General features: G+C 37.7%; 1 protein-coding gene across 1 annotated transcript in view; it reads right to left on the bottom strand.

The window, feature by feature from the left end:
* The window catches only part of LOC137015216 (growth arrest-specific protein 2), a 60,251-nt gene that overhangs the window by 22,599 nt on the left and 16,704 nt on the right, over positions 1-20,948 (bottom strand). Inside the window, exons 3-4 of the mRNA XM_067380016.1 lie at positions 17,286-17,410; positions 1,238-1,379 (exon numbers count right to left, since the gene is read on the bottom strand). Coding sequence (XP_067236117.1) covers positions 1,238-1,379; positions 17,286-17,410 — 267 coding nt within the window. The remainder of the gene's footprint in view (positions 1-1,237; positions 1,380-17,285; positions 17,411-20,948) is intronic.

A 20,948-nucleotide genomic window follows, 5' to 3' on the forward strand; every position in this document is an offset into this window, starting at 1 on the left:
ACCTATCACAACAGACTAGGGCAACTGTCCAATCAGTGCAGATGGGGCTTTTTGGAAGGCGGGTTTTAAAGAAACCTACACTAAAATAAAACATTCAGACAGAGGGTGAAAACAGGAGCTGCACCATTGTAACTTATAAGAAAATTTTTTTTTTGAACATTCAATTATTATAACCTATTCTAGTAGACCTCCTGAACAAAATTATGAACTTGTAAATAAGCATAATAAGGGCTTTTTAAAGTCCCTCTGAAATCAAAATTGAAGTTTTTTAGCTTAGTATGAATATGTTAGCCTTATGTAAGCTGGTGTGTTCCAAGACAATGACATAATTCGCATTTAGGTGATATAAGCATTCAAATCTTACAGTCTCTCACTTTCACTAAAATGGATCACGGATTTTCATGACATCACATCGCACTAGAATCTGAAGTCCCACCCCCTCCTAAACTCTTACAGATGCTGAAGCCTCGGCTGAAATCAGTCATTTGTTCACACATTTACTAGTTTCTACATGATGAATGGCACATAGTGCATTATACAGAGAATAGGGAACGAATCAGACAGTGTAAATATGCTTTCCTTTGATGCGAATAAAGTCCATTTTTGCGCTAGTGTCACATGAACCGCCGCAACGCGAGCACAGTTTTACTCCAGAGACACAAGAGCACAGAGCGGATCATATGCGCGAGTCGGCATAGACTACAAAAGATATTGAACCCATTTGAATTCTGCACAGAATGCTGTATATAAGCAATCTAAAGGACATTATGAGGAGAAACAGTTAGAGATTAGAAGGAAACAGAGGTTTTACTGAGTCTAACGGCTCTGGCGAGCTTTAACATAAACGGAACACTATTGGCTATTTAAAAAAAGGGGCAGGGCTGTTCGATATATCACCCTGTCTTCCTGTTTCAGTTGAAATTACATCAACATACTGAATAATGCTGCACGTTCCACCACTCTTTAGTGGGCCTTTAACAATTCCATGTGAAAATGTATTTTTACATATTAAACACATAGGCAAATAAAAAATCGGTTGTGTTTTTTTGTCTGATGGCTGGTGCAGGTCAAACATGTTCTCTCACTGCATTTACTCTAAAAATACAGAGCTGCATTTGTAAAATAAATCAGGCTTAAAGTCCTTGCACAGAGAAAGGCCTGATTTCAATAAGACAGAGTTTATTCACCCATAAATCTTTGTTGCTGTGTCAGAGATGGATTTGTTTAAAAGACTCACCAAGCCCATCTGACTCAAACAGACAGGTGTCACCTACGCCCACCTCTCGACACCATGACAGGAAGTTGGATGTGTTGTCCCTGGCGAAAAAGGAACCAGATGCGGCGTTGGCTCGGCAAGGAATCCTGCGATTGGGGATCGACTGAAAGAGAATTTACTCAATTTGTTACTCAATGCCGTTGTAGACAGACATTTGCATTTAAAATGTCTTACATGCAAGAGGAATGCCTGTAAAGAAAAGGATGGCCAAAATCGAAACACCCCAAACATTCTAAGGCCAGAAACATAACGAAAATGAATGATGTTCCAAACTCTAACCACACAAATGAAGCAAGCACATTTGAGCTTTCTTGTTTACCATATTTGATGAGCTTTATTTATATGTGTTGATTTATGTTTATATAGCCCCTTTCACACACAAATAACCCTAACACAGACAATGTGTTCATTTGATTTTGGTTCATTCACTGCCTGTGATTTTCCCGAATCTGACGGTGCGCCCACACGCATCACATAAAGATCCCGTAAAGACACATGACATCAGGATGTGAGGTGTAATGTCTCTACAGCATCTTAAGTTTGCTTATGGGCTAAATCCCAAATGGCACACTTCTTTGCACTTTCGTCTTATCGACTTACAATGGCTGCCGTGTACATGTGTCCATAAGGTGTAAGGTGTCCCATTCATCATTTTAGGTTTCAGAAGGGTGCTCATGAGCGCCCTCTTTGAGGCCGCTACGCGCCCTCAATGCGTCACGAAAGGGCGGACTCAGAGGAAGACCATGAGGGTTTAGGGTGCCATTTGGGATTCAGCCATGATCTGCGTTTTCTCTCTGAAGAAACCACGTTTGTGCATTTTTTTTTTTTCTGATTCGATCATAAACTAACGCATTGCGTACCGTTCAACTAAGCTGGCGGACGATCTCAGCTTCAGCATCATCATTACAACACACCCCTTACGGTATTGGTCCTGCCTCTTGTTCAAACAGGACGCATTCCGGGACTGATCCTGGCAATGTTACTAGGTCCCCATCCCAGGATCAATCCCAAAATCAATCCCATTACGTGTTTGCGTTCACACAGAAGGCCCTCTGGGAATTTTATGGCAATTTTTTGGGATCGACACGCTGTGTGAAAGGGGATTATGTGAATAAAACCCTAAATTAAAACTGTTCATCATATAAAGCCATCACCTCTTCTGAAAACTTGGATTAAACCACTAAAATATCTTCTTTGTACTTTTTGAAGCATAGAAGTTTTGGCTGCATGGATTTTCAATAGAAGGGCAAAAATGATTGAATTTTAAATATTAAAAATACCGTCATTTGAGTTTCGAAGCAAAAATAACAAAAAACTAAACAAAAGTCTTATTGGTTTGGAACAAAATATGGGTGAGTCAATGATTACATAAAATTAATTTCTTGGTGAACTAACTAATGCAAGTACTCAAATGCAGCTTGGTCAGCGGACATGCATTTGGTTATGAATTGCGTGATGAAAGCAATAATTTACAAATCTCATAAATTTATATTTTATTCACAATAAAATATAGATAATATATCAAATGTTGAAAGTGAGACATTTTGAAATGTCATGCCAAATATTGGCTCATTTTGGATTTCATGAGAGCTACACATTCCAAAAAAGTTGGGACAGGTAGCAATAAGAGGCCAGAAAAGTTAAATGTACATATAAGGAACAGCTGGAGGACCAATTTGCAACTTATTGGCAACATGATTGGGTATAAAAAGAGCCTCTCAGAGTGGCAGTGTCTCTCAGAAGTCAAGATGAGCAGAGGATCACCAATTACCCCAATGCTGCGGTGAAAAATAGTGGAGCAATATCAAAAAGAAGTTTCTCCGAGAGAAATTGCAAAGAGTTTGAAGTTATCATCATCTACAGTGCATAATATCATCCCAAGATTCAGAGAATCTGGAACAATCTCTGTGCGTAAGGGTCAAGGCCGTAAAACCATACTGGATGGCCGTGATCTTCGAGCCCTTAGACGGCACTGCATCACATACAGGAATGCTACTGTAATGGAAATCACAACATGGGCTCAGGAATACTTCCAGAAAACATTGTCGGTGAACACAATCCACCGTGCCATTCGACGTTGCCGGCTAAAATTCTATACTGTAGGTCAAAAAATAAGCCATATCTAAACATGATCCAGAAGCGCAGGCATAAAGATCATTTAAAATGGACTGTGGCAAAGTGGAAAACTGTTCTGTGGTCAGACGACTCAAAATGTGAAGTTCTTTTTGGAAAACTGGGACGCCATGTCATCCGGACTAAAGAGGACAAGGACAACCCAAGTTGTTATCAGCGTTTAGTTCAGAAGCCTGCATCTCTGATGGTATGGGGTTGCATGAGTGCGTGTGGCATGGGCAGCTTACACATCTGAAAGGCACCATCAATGCTGAAAGGTGTATCCAAGTTCTAGAACAACATATGCTCCCATCCAAACGTCATCTCTTTCAGGGAAGACCTTGCATTTTCCAACATGACAATGCCAGACCACATACTGCATCAATTACAACATCATGGCTGCGTAGAAGAAGGATCCGGGTACTGAAATGGCCAGCCTGCAGTCCAGATCTTTCACCCATAGAAAACATTTGGCGCATCATAAAGAGGAAGATGCGACAAAGAAGACCTAAGACAGTTGAGCAACTAGAAACCTGTATTAGACAAGAATGGGACAACATTCCTATTCCTAAACTTGAGCAACTTGTCTCCTCAGTCCCCAGACGTTTGCAGACTGTTATAAAAAGAAGAAGGGATGCCACACAATGGTAAACATGGCCTTGTCCCAACTTTTTTGAGATGTGTTGATGCCATGAAATTTAAAAACAACTTATTTTTCCCTTAAAATGATACATTTGATATGTCATCTATGTTGTATTCTGAATAAAATATTGAAATTTGAAACCTCCCCATCATTGCATTCTGTTTTTATTCACAATTTGTACAGTGTCCCAACTTTTTTGGAATCGGGTTTGTAGATATTTTTCTTCATAACTTGTTAAATATGGATTTTTTTTACACAAACACATCGCTTCGCTTCAGAAGGGCTTTTTTAACCCCCCAGAGCCATGTGGAGTACTTTTATAGGCAGGCACACACCGACGCCGACGAACTAATGGCGACGAAAGCAGACTGCGGGGTTGGCTTACGTCGGCAGCGTCTGTGTCAAAAGTTGCCCTGACACACCAAACCAACACTCAACAGCTGACGGCCAAATAGCACGTCCATTCTGCGTCTGCGCAAGATGAAATGCCTTTCCAAACCAGCAGGTGGCAGTAGCTGAACAGCCAATCAGAATGATCAGATGGCCCGACGGACCGACAAGCTCAGACACCGATTCAACATGTCGAATTGGCCAAAAAAAGCAGACGAGAACCAACTTCAGCCGAAAACACTGAGAAAACTTAGTCAGCCGACAAACAAAAACTGCCCGACGGCCGACCGTTGGCTTGGTGTGTTCCTGCCTTATGCTGGATGAATGTGGATGGAGACAATTTCTTCAGCTCATACTTGTGACCCATGTTCACTACCATTATAAAGCTTGGATGCATCAGAATAATTATTAAAATATCTCAGATTGTGTTCATCAGAAAGCCATATGTACCTTTCATTTGAAAGTGAACTAATCCTTTAAGACAAAACCACATGTTTTCTGTATAGGGTAAAAGGGTATTTTTTTTAAAGTTAAAACTGATTTTTATTGAATCAGGGCATAATGTTACTGGCCATGGATTCAGAGAAGTTTTAGAAATCCCCTTTCCAATCTCTCCCCCTGCATTTCCTTTCTCACTAATTCCCTACAGTTTTCCTTTCCCGCCACAGTCTCTCTTCGTGCTTTAGCTGGCATACGTCACCCACTAACCATGAGCAGTTTGTGATCTCTCTTGTTTCTCTCTTAGTATCTGCCTCAATCTTCCCCCGCAGGGGTCCGGATTACAGGCTACTATTATCACATATATATGCTTTCACAAACACAATCCCCTTTCTCTAATCAATAATCAATAAGAATATAAGTGACAGTTATAGATAAATGCATGCATAAGGAGATGCTGGAGGTCACATTACACATATGACTCTCAATGGGAGATTTACCCAGTGTATAGTTTCATACAGCACACTGAGAAAGGTTAGATGAGGTCATGTTGGAAGAATGTAGTATTTGCTGGAATGGATTGTTTTCTCTCACTTTTCCAGAACATTCTCAAGCTTCCCCAATGACTAGTTAATAAAGTATTAGTTCATCATGTAACGTAATCTCTGATCACTGGAATGACGAGAAGAACTACAACAAAAACAAAACCAGCTATTATAATCTATAGCATGTGTGGAAATTCAGAATTAGGCTATTGCTAAAAAAGATAATGTTTAAACCCAAAATAAAACCAAAATTGACCCTGTTTTAATTTTTGGGCCCATATACCATTGCTGAAAAACTTTAAAATTTAAAAAAAAAACTTTAAAACTCTAAAAATTATGGGATCAAAATCGAATTGTGCCTGATGATTCCCAACAATACCCTTAAAGGGATACTGCACCCAGAAATTAAAATTCTCTCATCATTTACTCACCCTCATGCCATCCCAGATGAATATGACTTTCTTTCTTCAAAAAGACACACATTTTTAGAATAATAATCTCTCATATAGTCATATACATCAGGCATGGCATGAGGGGGTGAGTGTATGAGTGAATTTTCATTTTCTGGAGAAGTATACCTTTAAAGGTAGAGTAGGTAATTTTCGGAGAGGCTGATAATAACGAGCTAGCTTTCAAATCATAACATCCCACTTCCCCTTTAGAGCGTCTCCAAAACCACGCCTCCTCCAAAACATATGGACGGCGTCACGAGAGATGGCGTTAAACTACCTCATGTCTCAAAGCACATAACATTACAATAATAATGAACATAAACAACTTACAGAGCACTGACCTGTATCACCTGACTGCTGCAGATTATTTCTGCGTTGATAGTGTCGCCATTGAAGCACATACATTTGAGTCACAAACTGTTTTTGAGAAGAAAAACTACATACATTTGAGTGTGTAGCAGAAAAGTATGCAAGCTTTGGGACATACTACTTCGTCATAATTGCGTATTTAACGGACGTTCTGTCCCTTAGTTACGCAACCTGTAACCGTTTAAACTGCCTGTCAATCATCTCACAGTTAAAATCGAGACTGTCTCAACTGTCTCTGACTCCCAAAAAAAACAACACTATAGGTCGTTTTTCAAGCACCTTATTATGACCTATATTTACGTTTTGAAGTCATGCGCCCTCTAGTGGGCGTAAAAATAATGACAGTGTCGTGTTACGTCATTACCAATCAAAATGCGTGTTCATTTAAATGCAATGTGTGGACTTTTTACACCATTTCTCCTATTTCCATTTAGCAAAACAAATTTTTTTATTAACGACTACAAGCACCCCCATCCCAAAACCTAACCTTAATGATTTATAGTGCATACACACTTTATGAGCACATGTGTTCCCTGGGATCGAACCCACGATCGCATGATCACATGATTGCATATTGTTATTGCAATGCTCTGCCAATTGAGCTATGCAAAATCCGAAATATGATGCAGATAAAAGGGAACAATGCATTAAAATGAAAGTGTCCTGTTGTCAATAGCAACTTTAGTAAACACTCCTATGGGTCGTATTTCAGGGAAGTGACAAACGACCTATATAGTCGCATTGGTTGGAGAACATGTTGTTAAAATCCTCCAAATTTAATTTCCTACCGTTTCGGAGAGAAATGTAGTCGCGCGTTGATCTGCCAGTCACTGGTCTTTTTTAATGCAAAGAACTTTCCTTATCTTTGCATAATGATGCATTTAAGTTGATGAACAAATGCATCATTATTAAGGTTAACAATGCTGTTATAAATATGTTTTCGTCAGGTTAGATACTGATTAATAACACCTGCCCTCTAAATGTGAGCCAATCGCCGACTGGTACAGTCATCGTTAGAAGCTGCAGCAGCCGTTAGAAGCTCCGGTTTCTATAGACACAGTCAGAAGCGTGCCTCCGAAATGAGGCATAAGAGACGCGCATTTAGGTATGTGCATGCGCATTAGCTTGATCCACCTAAAAAAAATAAATAAATTTGTCATGATTCGAGCATTTAGAAAAAAAAATATGAGACAGTTGTTGTCAGATTTCATTGGTGATTACAACTATGAAATTTAATTGAAAGCTTGGCAAACAGCTTTGGAGAATTTGATGTCTCCCCATTCAAAGAGATAGGAGCTGCACTTGAATGCCCGAGAGGCATTTCAAAGATGGCCGCCGAGTGAAATGACTTGTCTTAAAGGGACTTTGTTAATAATCACTCAAACCCCTTCGTCTTAACAGCTCTGGTTAACCATCTGTCTCACACATCATGTTTGCAGATTTTTTTAACACTTTTTATTTGTATTTGTAATTCTAAATGAATCCTTGTCCACAGTGCAATGTGTTATGGGCGATATTAGCCGTTAAGAGTGTCCACGGATCTACACTTTGGATTCTAACTGGAAAAAGTAGTCCACCCGGGTATGTTTGGAATACTCATTTCAACATACTACGATTTGGGAAACACTAATTCTAATTTCGAATACTATCTAGGATGGATAGTATGCGAATTGGGATGCAGCATTAGTGATTGCTATCAGGATGTGAAGAGACTTTCAACCAGCATAAACCAAAACACCTACCCTGCCTTTAATACACACACATACAAACTCTCTCTATTTCACTCTCTATCTAGAGGGTAGTGGATGTGTTTGATCTTGTCTCTGTAGCCTCTGGACTGTGTAATCAATGAACTGCTGTAACTCTCTCACTCTTTCTTTCCATGAGGAGTCAAAACCTCAAATATTCCTCACATATGTGCTGTTTTCACACGTACACCTATAGTGATCTGCCAACCCAGCATGCAGCAGGGCTCTTTACACACATTTAAAAACAGTGACATTATCTCACTTATATTTATCTACACAGAATAACACTATTTATCATATATTTTTACCTTAATACTGGATTAGTAATTAACCATAGTCAAGTTTGAAGATTTCACATTGTACATTTTCAACCGAGGGATAACATTCATATGTGCATATTTATTAGGTAAATAAATTTGATTGGACATGTATGTGAACATTAACTTAAAATAGCCTAATTTACATAATTAAAATAGTAATAACAGTAATATTTAACCTGCTATTTATTTTGCCTTAGTCAAACACCTTATGATTTAATGGATTGGTGTTTTGAATGGATCTGTACCGGAACTTTATGATTGCAAAGTATTGACTGAAAAGAAACAGTCTTGAAATTCAATCTCTTTCTCATGAGACAAACTGATTATGTTTCCCAGAAGCAAACTCGGTGACAGGAACCTGAAACATGAACATGAAACATGCCATGATATAAGACAACCTCCTTAGCGGAGTATGTCAGCCAACAATATCAAGCCATTTTACATACAGTACAGCAAACACAGTTTGAAATAGTATACTATCACAAAATTGCTATTAAAATTTCTAACCGGATATTTAAATATATACACACACACACACACACACACACATATATAATGTGTGTGTATATATATATATATATATATATATATATATATATATATATATATATATATATACACACACATATATATATACACACATATATATATACACACATATATAATGTGTGTATATATATATATATATATATATATATACACACTGCGTTCTAAATTATTATGCAAGTGACATATCAGTAAGATTTCAGTACAATAAACATTCAGATTTTAGTTTTTCTAAGAAAATGTTTGTTCGTTTATTTATCCATGTCTTTTTAGATGACTGGTATCAATCTCAGACAAAATAATTAGCCGGATCTATGAAAACCCTACTTAAAGTTTGTTCCACATTATTAAGCAAGTCACAGTTCTCATGCAATATGGGGAGGAAGAAAGATCTTCCTGATGATGAAAAGCATGAAATGGTGCAATGTTGTGCAAAAGGCATGAAAACAACTAATATTGTGTGAAACTGAATGGAGATTATCAAATTATCATATGATTTGTGAGTGATGTAGAGCACAGCAGAACTCAGTCAGATAAAGGTTTATTAAGGAAAGTTCCTGTCAAAAAAATTAATTGTATTAAAAGGGCAGCTATAAAAAAGCCAGTGTTGAGCAGCAAACAGATATTTGAAGCTTCTGGTGTCTCTGGAGTCTCAAGAAGCTCTCCATGCAGGCTGGCAGTTGTGCGTAAAGTAGGGATAGACCGATATGCATTTTTCAGGGCCGATGCCTATAACGATTATTACAGATCAAGGAGACCGATAACCGATATTTTGAACCGATATGTGTCTAGTGTAAAAATGAAAATTAATGTCAAAATTAAGAATAAAAAGGCCTCTGACAAAGACTCTCTTTAAATTATTTTAACACATCTTTAATTCTGAGAACTGTTCATAATAACAACATTAATATTAATAATAACAACAAACATAAAAAGTGCTGGGAGCATCCATCAGCAGCATTCTGTAAACTAAGTAAAACTTAAAGCAAATTTAAACAGCAACAAATGAACAAATAATGGAAAATAAATGTAATGTCTCTGAAGTTTTATAAAGTAAATTAAAATGGGTAACAATTAGTAGTATACAGGACAGCGTCATCCAGAAACGTGCAATGTGAGATTATTGACAATTTACATTATTAGCATAGGGTTATTAGTCAAATGAGAGAGCGCGGCCGCGGAGATAACTAAATCAGGAATAGGGAGCTCACGTCACGTCAGGGCGTCAGAGCTCGCGCTTGATGCCCTTTCAGCTCTTCAAAATTGCATAATGGTAATTCTGAATCTGTATGATAAATTATTTTGCAATCATGTTAGAATAAAGCAATATTTCTCCAAATATGCGCAATTTTTTGACGAAGAGCCCTAACGGAATGGACGCGGTTCAATGAAGCTATGTGAACAACACAAAAAAAACCCGCAGCAGACGTGAGTGATTTCATTCGTGTTGATAATCTATTCACAATATAACGTTAAGTTTGCCGAATGGTGAGAGAAGTAGGTTTTAGTTTCACTATCTCAGCACTGATGTGATGATCCGTTAAAGCATATCACTGCCATGACGGACATTGACCGGGAATTCACAGTATAATAACTGAACGGGGCTTGTCATCATAAATCGATTATATTTAGGTGTTTTGCAACTTCAGTGTAGTGATTTATTGCAACTTCAGGAACGTTTACTGCATTCTTACCTTCGAGAGTTAACTTATTGATGTGTGATGATGATCACTGAAGCAGCTCCTGTGCTTTCGGTGTGAGAGCGGAACATTTTCCAGCCGCGCCAGCCATATTGATTGGCCAGGCTCGTGACTCCCAACAAATCAGACGGACGATGGGCGGGGCTTAGTCTAGGCCACAGAGTGTTGTGCTCTGACTGAGGTGGCTGGATCAGTGCCAGATCGCGCATTTCAAAATAAGATGGCTTTATCGGCAAATCGGTTTTGAAAATGGCCGATGCCGATAACAATAAAAATGCTTAATATCGGCGCCGATAATCGGCCACGCCGATAATCGGTCGACCCCTAGCGTAAAGATGCATTTTAGACACCACTAACCAAACCTCACAAAGAGAAACATTTACAATGGGTGTAGAAATACATTTTCAAACAGTTTTATTGCTGTGGTGCTTTTTTGCAGCATGGGATATTGTATAGTAAATTGTATTTCAGAAGGCACTATCCTCCTTTTTATACCATAGCTGAAAATGGCCAGTTATGAACTCCATATATCTTGCAAAAGTCATTTAAATACCCTCAGAGAACCTAAAGGGACCTTCCATCTCGCATCCCAATATTCCAGCCCAAATCATCACCCACCCGCTCCTTGCTGACGTCACAGTCTTGTTGGAACATGGTGGCCATTCACCAATCATCCAGAAATCCATCCATTTAGACCATCCATTGTAGTACACCATTAGTCATGAATAAAACTATTTAAAAATGAGTCTTCATGTATTTCTAAACCCACTGTAAATGTTTATCTTTGTGAGCTTTGGTTTAGAGTGGCTGAAATGCATCTTTACGCACAACTGCCAGCCTGCATGGAGAGCTTCTCAAGACTCCAGAGACACCAGAAGCTTCAAATACCTGTTTGCTGCTCAACACTGGCTTTTTTATAGCTGCCCTTTTAATGCTATTTTATTTTTTTTTTTTTGACAGGAACTTTCCTCAATAAGCCTTTATCTGACAGAGTTCTGATGTGCTCTAAATCACTCACAAATCTTATGATAATTCGATAATCACCAGTTTTACACAATATTAGTTGTTTTCATGCCTTTTGCACAACATTGCACCATTTCATGCTTTTCATCTTCAGAAAGATCTTTCTTCCTCCCCATATTGCATGAGAACTGTGACTTGCTTAATAATGTGGAGCAACCTCTAAGTAGGGTTTCCATAGACCTGGCAAATTATTTTGTCTGAGATTGATACCAGTCATCTAAAAAGACATAGACAAATAAACAAACAAACATTTTCTTAGAAAAACTAAAATCTGAATGTTTATTGTACTGAAATCTTACTGATATGTCACTTGCATAATAATATGGAACGCAGTGTGTATTATATATATATATATATATATATATATATATATATATATATATATATATATATATATATATATATATATATATACACAATATATACAATAAAAATTATATTACTATATTAATATCATTTATATATATATATATATATATATATATATATATATATATATATATATATATATATATATATATATATAGGTTATATAAGGTTTAGAAGTGTGTTTATTTGAATTTTGGACCATTCTTCTAGAAGTGCATTTGTAAGGTCAGGCAGCGATGTTGGTGAGAAGGCCTGACTCGCAGACTCCGCTCTAATTCATCCCATTCATTCTATCGGGTTGAAGTCAGGACTCTGTGCAGGCTTGTCTTGGTATGCTGAAGCATTAAGAGTTCCTTTCACTGGAACTAAGGGGTCAAGCCCAACCCCTGAAAAACAACCCCACACCATAATCCCCCTCTTTACACTTTACACATAATCCACCAAACTTTACACTTGGCACAATGCAGTCAGGCAAGTACCGTTCTCCTGGCAACCGCCAAACCCAGACTCGTCCATTGGATTGCCAGACAGAGAAGCATGATTCGTCACACCAGAGAACACGTCTCCACTGATCTAGAGTCCAGTGACGGTGTGCTTTACACCACTGCATCCGACGCTTTGCTTTGCACTTGGTGATGGCTTGGATGCAGCTGCTCGGCCATGGAAACCCACTCCATGAAGCTCTCTATGCACTGTTCTTGAGCTAATCTGAAGGCCACATGAAGTTTGGAGGTCTGTAGCTATTGACTATGCAGAAAGTTGGCGACTTCTGCGCACTGTGCACCTTAGCATGCGCTGACCCTGCTCTGTGATTTTACGTGGCCTACCACTTCATGGCTGAGTTGCTGTTGTTCCCAATTGCTTCCACTTTGTTATGACACCACTAACAGTTGACCGTGGAATATTTAGTAGTGAGGACATTTTAACAAATGGACTTATTGTACAGGTGGCAACCAATCATGGTACCATGCTTGAATTCACTGAGCTCCTGAGAGTGACCCATTCTTTCACAAATGTTTGTAGAAGCAGTCTGCATGCCTAGGTGCTTGATTTTATCACCTGTGGCCATAGAAGTGATTCGAACGCCTGAATTCAATGATTTGGAGGGGTGCCCCAATACTTTTGGCGATATAAATATATATATTTTATATTTATATTTAAATATAAAATATATATATTTCTTTCTGAGATCTTACCTGGATCAAGTTACCTGGAAGTTCAGGACACACAATGCAATGAAGTCGTGACAACAATGTAGTATATTAATTTTTTGCATGCTTATCGTGACATACTACATAGTATTTCACGTAGGGAAGGATTTCTGATATCTAGATAACTTGAAAATATCTGTAATACAAGGCCACAGAAATATGCTTCATGGTGAATATTTAGACAAATAATATGGCCTAATACACTGGAAAATCATCGAACCTGCCATTGTTGAAATTTATTTTCATGGGCAAAAAATACATGATTTTTTTTTTTTAATTATTATTTTAAAAAAATGTTTATTACATTTCTAAAGTACATATTTCAATCAAAGGCAGTTTTATATTACAGTTCCTTTGTAAATATGTGGTCAAAATACAAAAACAAATATGCATGGCTTAAATAGGGTGACCACACTCTGACCACGCTCTCCACAATTTAAAAACCTCTTTTTTGTTGGCAATATTCAGTGCATTCAGTACTGTGCAGGTATACATATCATTATTGCTTTTATGCCAATCGAGGAAACTACAGGCCATGAGGTCTACTGTGTATTTCTTGTGCTGTTATACTTCAGGGACTCTATTAGTAGAACTGGAGCGAAACTAACAGAAAGCCCCATTCTGAGTATCTGTAAGAGGTGGTTTTTGGCCAAGACAAGCAGAAATATTTTCTTAATTTACCATCGAAAAAATCTCCTGATCTTAATGGTTTTCCCATCTGGAGGAGTTTTTGAACACTTAACAAGTCACTGCTTTCATTAGACTGCTCTGTTAAAATGAAAAAGCTCAGTGATTTTCCAAAGTTCATCGTCCCACAATGCCGAGGTTTGACAGGAAATGGCAAGCGGCCCTGACTCCAGACAAAAGTCTTTGTATGAGAGAAACTAAAAATGCATTCAATACAAGCACCTGAATCCAATAAACAGCAGTTTTTTTCAAAACATGCATTTTGGCAGCCATGCTGAATTCATTTATGTTACTGCTATAACATACGTGAAACATTGCTACAGTAAATGCAGAAAACAATGAATTGATTAATTCAGAGTGATAATGTTCTAATTTAGGCTACTAATTTTCTATTCACAATCACACTACAGATGACTAGGAAGTATCACCACAATTGAGTTGATTATATGGAAACTACAGCAAAAACCTTCTACAGTTTGAGAAGATTGGTCTAGTATTTTAAAAGACACCTATTATGCCCCTTTTTACAAGATGTAAAATAAGTCTCTGATGTCTCCAGAGTGTGTATGTGAAGTTTTAGCTCAAAATACCACACAGATAATTTTTATAGCATGTTAAAATAGCCAGTTTTGGGGGGCGAGCAAAAACGAGACATTTTTGTGTGTCCGTTTAAATGCAAATGAGCTGCTGCTCCCGGCCCACTTTCAAGAAGAGGGCGGAGCTTCAAGAGCTCATGCAACAAACAAACAGGACAATCTCAAGCACTGAAAATGTCAGAAACTGTCAGTAATGGTGTTCAGTTCAAACTGGATTCATAAAATATAGCGTACAGAAGCAGAGAATATATGCTGCATTAAGACAGGACAAGAAGAAGGAACAAGTTTAGTTGAATTATGGTTATAAATTATGTGGACATCTTGCTTTTTTTTGAAGGAGGTGGTCTGAGTTCGGTTGCACTCGAACTGTGTCGTGGTTTGCGTGAATATGAAAGCAACACGGACTTGGGTGCGCACCAGTTCAGGAAGTAAAGTAACCTACGCACTATAATATATGAAGTGTTTGTTTCCAAAACCCTATAAATTCTTTATGATTCTTTTGAGTAAAAGAAAGTGTCTTTACCAAGAAAGTGGCAAGATGAAAACCACTATTTTCTGTTACAAACTTTCACATAGCATCTTTTGGTTATAAAAACTAATCTAGATTTTGATTTTCAAAGGTTTTTTATAAAAATGGATTAATTTTTCACCCCAATTTTTTTTTCAAAATGCAATTAATCCATCAATATAAAAGCTATTTTACATATTGAAAATACACAACAAAGTAAGTTGATTCACATATATGACAGCCTCTGAACTTTCTCAATACTAATCTTATATACAGGCATTTGACTAAAAATACATTCGTTGCTCCCAAAATGAATTCAATGAGTCATCTTGTTAATGTTATAAATTAATTACGTCTCCATTTGTCATTACCAATTAAAGAGTGTCTGGCACCACCGCACGGTTAAAATAACACACATTTGCCGAGTACATTGGTATTAAAAATGGCTTTTAAAAACTGTTCATGATTCAGTTTTGGGGACCGTGACAGAAGTTTGATATTGTCGTGGAACAAGCAACAGCCAGCATTTTTCCTCCTCCCAACTCCACGTGCCTCATCTTATTAATCTCCTCACGTAAATTATTACATTTCGATGACTTACGTTTCTTCCCCACCGCAGAACCCACCACAGGTTCATCAATACCGTCAAAATTATAAATTTTTCTGTTTTTGTTGATCACAAAGTACAAAGTAGATAAGAAAATCTAGGATGTGGAATGGTGCGCTGTGATTGGTTGAGTGGATATATCGCATTCTGCAGAGAAGGGAGACTGGCGTTTGTCGCGTTTTGGAAAGAAAGGGAGAAAACATGACAGAATAACACGACGGATATCGCATTTTGTGCAAAATTAATCATACTCAATTTTTTTTTTTTTTTAAATGGCATTTATGTTTTGGAACCAAATTCTTCATATTTACTTCAATAAAACACATGTAAGTGATGATAGCGTTGATGATTTACCTTGGATTCGAGAAGGAGTGAGCCTGCAGTGTATTCTCGCTTTGTGAGTGCTATCAAAGTGGCAAATGAATGGTAATCAGCTGTCTCCTCAAAATAGTCTGTTTGCGAGCAGCGGAAAACCATCTACATGCGATGCGCATACAGGAAATCCAAGTGTTGTTTACTCTGTTGTACATAGCACCAAATTGATAAAAAACACAATTTACTGACCCACGTTCTATCTTCTATCATGTGCCGTGCACATCTATGATGTAAGGTGAACGCAAACGCACCAGGGTTTGAAAGAATCTATTTGAGTGTGAAACCAGATAAATGCTGCTACTTTCATAATTCATTTCAAAATGATAGGTTTACATCCAAATGCCGGCTCAGTATTGAGCATGTGTGTGAAGCTGATGTAGGGGCCGGCCAATACAGAGTTGGTGCTCTGACGCCGAACAGAGAAGCTCTGCACTGTGTTCAATGTGCCAACTGTGTAAGAGACTGACAGGGAAAAGGCAAAATTTTTGAATAAAGTCATTATTTTTGTTTTGTTTTTGAGCACAAAAAGCATTCTCGTCGCTTCATAACATTGGTTTAACCACTGTAGTCACATAGACTATTTTAACAATGTCTTTACTACTTCTCTAGACCTTGAATGTGGTAATTTCGTTGCTTTCTATGGTAGATAAAAAACCTCTCGGATTTCATCAAAAATATCTTAATTTGTGTTCCGAAGATGAACAAAGATCTTGCAGGTTTGATGAGGGTGAGTAATTAATAACAGAAATTTAATTTTTGGAAGAACTAAAGTAAAGAATGCCTGAGAAAAACACTTTGTCCTGATTTATTATCTGCACTCAGATTAGATGTTGTCATTATTCTAACATTATTTTTGTAAATTGTTTCAAAAAAAGTCTCTCTAACTTTCCTGTCCTGTCAGATATTATACTGTGCTCTTCAATTGCACACGCAAATATGGCAGCGCAGAATGTATATCACTTCATCATAAATAAAGCGCAAAAGAATGCATGCATGTCGTAGTGCTACCCTGAAGGTGTTTGCGGACGCTATTTCGGCTTGCCTCATTTACATTGATGGGGCCTCTGTAGGGAAACATATCCTTATATCCTGCTTCCTGCATGGTGCCAGATAGCTCAGGCCTATCTGCAGACCAAGGTTTTCAGACAAATGAAGGACGTCAATTGCAGGTGCCGTTTTATGGACGTGGTCACGTACTATGTAACATCACCTGACTTCGTCCTTGGCTAATAGTATTGGTGCGTTTACATGTGATTCAGACACCGGTGCATGCTGAAGACGTTCCCATAGCATCAACGCAATGATGCAGTGTCTTGTTCCCAAACACAATGTTACTAAATTTTATTTGATAAATAATAATAAATTATTACCTTTCCTGGTGAACTCACACCGGAGTCATTTTGCTTGAACTTCTCCTGCAGAGTCTCAGCCAGCTGGCACAACAGGAAACCGTTGTCTAACCTGTCCATGAAGCTCTCGGCTGTGATTTCCACATCTGATGCAAAATATAACAGAAAGAGGTTAATATCTCACAAAAGACTTGGTTTGGTTGTGCTTCATTGTACAAACTCTTATTGGTGCATTACTGTATTACAGCATAATGGTCAGAAATTAGCTTTATAGCTTCTGGGAATGAATCTGAATTCTCAAATCAGGGCTAGAGAAATGTATTGGTTGAATTTAAGAATTTCTATTGAGTAGGTAACATTTTGAACATTATTAATATCATACTGGATTATTAATAATTAATAAAATACTCATTTAAATAACTATTATACTTATCATTACTCGTTATTTGTTATCATACTCATAATATATAACATTATTATTGTTATGAGTATGAAAATATGTAAAGGTATTCATATTGAAAAATTAAATATATTATCAAAAACTGAGCTTACAGAATATATCAACATTTCTATGTAATTCTTTTAATCTTAATTCTTGCTTAAACTCAAATTTAAACTAAAAATATGCACCAAACTAAATTCAAATTCAATTCAATTTCAGGAATTTTAAAGGCATTCCCAATTCATACTCTTAATGACGCACAACCATCTCAAGACATTTGCTGCAGCTATGATTCACAAATAAACACATTTCAGGCCCCAAAACAGACAAGTGTTTTGGAAGGAAACAGCTGGTTTATTTTGCAATAGTAATCCAGATGAAACACACACAGAGACACAGACTCAGTTCTACACAGATCAACATGTGGCGGCTGCATTTTACTGACTTCCAGACTATCATTCTTTCTACATGATGTCACTGTGAAACAGGAGGTGGTGGCAGGGGGTTGGGGTATCTGTGGAAAGAGCATATTTTCTCATCTACTCCATGTTTTTTTTTTTTTTTTTCATAAAGAGGGGGCGTCAGTGGTCGAGGGGGTTTAGATGTTTTAATGAGTTCCAAATGTGGTAATTGAGCCCGGTGGAGAGGAGACGGAGAGCTTGTGAAATTCTTTCTGAACGTACCTCCTTTATTCCATATCTTACACTCGCTTCATCTCCAAAGAATCAAAATATACACCACCTTTGCCCATATTTTGAATCCAATATCAAAAAGAAGGTGAGAACTAAAGTGATGCATATTGCATTAGTTTGAACAGATTACTTTGAAATTACTGGCAATATTGAAGGGGTCATGATGTGTATTTTTTATTATTTTAATGTGTTTCTTGAGGTTCACTTATAATGTCAATAATGATGTTATGCACACACACATACAAAACTTACAACCTGAATTTAGGAAATGTTGGGATGTTTTTAAATTTGAATTAAATGAAAACTAAAAAACTTTCAAATCACATGAGCCAATATTTTATTCACAATAGAACATAGATAACATAACAAATGTTTAAACTGAGAAATTTTACACCTTTATCCACTAAATGAGCTCATTTCTAATTTGATGCCTGCTACAGTTCTCAAAAAAGTTGGCATGGGGGCAACAAATGGCTGAAAAAGCAAGACATTTTGAAAAGATTCAGCTGGGAGAACCTCTAGCAACTAATTAAGTTAATTGATATCAGGTCTGTAACATGATTAGCTATGAAAGGGATGTCTTAGAGAGGCAGAAAGAGTGCGTAAAAAGATGGAATACTTTCAAAACAATGTTCCTCAATGTCAAATTGCAAAGGCTTTGCAAATCTCATCATCTAAAGTGCATCATCAAAAGATTCAGAGAAACTGGAAAAATTTCTGTGCATAAGGGACAAGGCTGAAGACCTTTATTGGGCCCTCAGACACTGCATCACTCATCGGCATGATTGTGTCAATGACATTACTAAATGGGCCCAGGAATACTTCCAGAAAACACTGTTGGTAAACACAATCCACCGTGCCATCTGCAGATGCCAACTAAAGCTCTACCATGCAAAAAGGAAGCCAATATGTGAACATGGTCCAGAAGCGCCATTGTGTCCTGTGGGCCAAGGCTCATTTAAATTGGACTGTTTCAAAGTGGAAAAGTGTTCTATGGTCAGACAAGTCCAAATTTGACATTCTTGTTGGAAATCACAGACGCCGTGTCCTCTGAGCTAAAGAGGAGGGAGACCTTTCAGCGTGTTATCAGCGTTCAGTTCAAAAGAATCTCTGATGGTATGGGGGTGCATAAGTGCACACGGTATGGGCAACTTGCATGTTTTGGAAGGCACTATGAATGCTGCAAGGTATATAAAGGTTTTAGAGCAACATATGCTCCCCTCCAGACGAAGTATATTTCAGGGAAGGCCTTGTTTATTTCAGCAGGACAAAGCAAAACCACATACTGCAGCTATTACTACAGCATGGCTTTGTCGTATAAGAGTCCGGTTGCTGAATTGGCCTGCCTGCAGTCCAGATTTTTCACTTATAGAGAAAAATATGTCAAAGATGACCATGAACTCTTCAGCGAGAGGAAACCTATATCAGGAAGGAATGGGACCAAATTTCAACAACAAAACTCCAGAAACTCATAACCTCGATGCACAGACAACTTCACACTGTTTTGAAAAGAAGAGGAGATGCTACACCATGGTAAACATGCCCCTGTCCCAACTATTTTGAGACCTGTAGCAGGCATCAAATTTGAAATGAGCTCATTTTGTGCATAAAATTGTAAAATTTCTCAGTTTAAACATTTGTTATGTTATCTATGTTCTATTGTGATTAAAATATTGACTCATGTGATTTGAAAGTCTTTTAGTTTTCATTTTATTCAGATTTAAAAAAACAAAAAAAACATTACAGGAATTCGGGTTGTATATTCTAAAAAAATATATTTTTAACCATCATTCTGACCCTGCCTGAAAACATCCATTTTAGGACTTGTCTAATACAGTTGGCTGCTTCATCAACAAAAGTGTTCACTGTGCCTGAAAATAATCTGCAGTCAAATGCTCTGAACAAAACATATAATCCTCTGATGCAATTTGGGACACCATTAAAAATAAACCTCACTTGTTCCTGATGCTGGGGACCTTCTGAAGGCTGTGCAATGCTGTTTACACTGGATGTGTAAGAGTGACTATTCTTTTGGTCTTCCATTTGTCCTGTTGTCGGTAGTAGCTCAAGTATGTAAGTCAAGTAAAAGGAGACTTGTCAGTCCAAATCCTGGTTTCAACGTTTATTTTTATAGAAAATAAATTGGATTTGGACTGACAGTCTGAACGTAGCCTTACTCTCATTCACACTCTGAATCTGATTACACCTGCACCTCAACACCCGCTCAACTAAAAATGCAAATGAGCGAAAACAACAATAAAAGGAAAGGAACAAAATATGAATGTTTAATATAGAAATGGATCCTGGCAAGACAAGGACCAAATTGTGTTCCTGTAGCACAGATCAGATTCAGAGATCTGAGCAGTTATTTGTCTAAAAAAATAACACAGAGACAGGCGTAAGCCACTAAAGAGTGTGGAAGATCTGGATAGGGATCTAGTGGTTGGTGTGTGGTTGCATATGAAGCCCCTGTGTGGCCCACTGTGGCTCCTGGCTTCCTTTTGCTCCAGGCAGACCAAAGACAAAGCCCTGGTTTCAGCTGGCTGTTCA

This window comes from Chanodichthys erythropterus, chromosome 24, assembly GCF_024489055.1.
Source record: "Chanodichthys erythropterus isolate Z2021 chromosome 24, ASM2448905v1, whole genome shotgun sequence".
Taxonomy (NCBI): Eukaryota; Metazoa; Chordata; class Actinopteri; order Cypriniformes; family Xenocyprididae; genus Chanodichthys; species Chanodichthys erythropterus.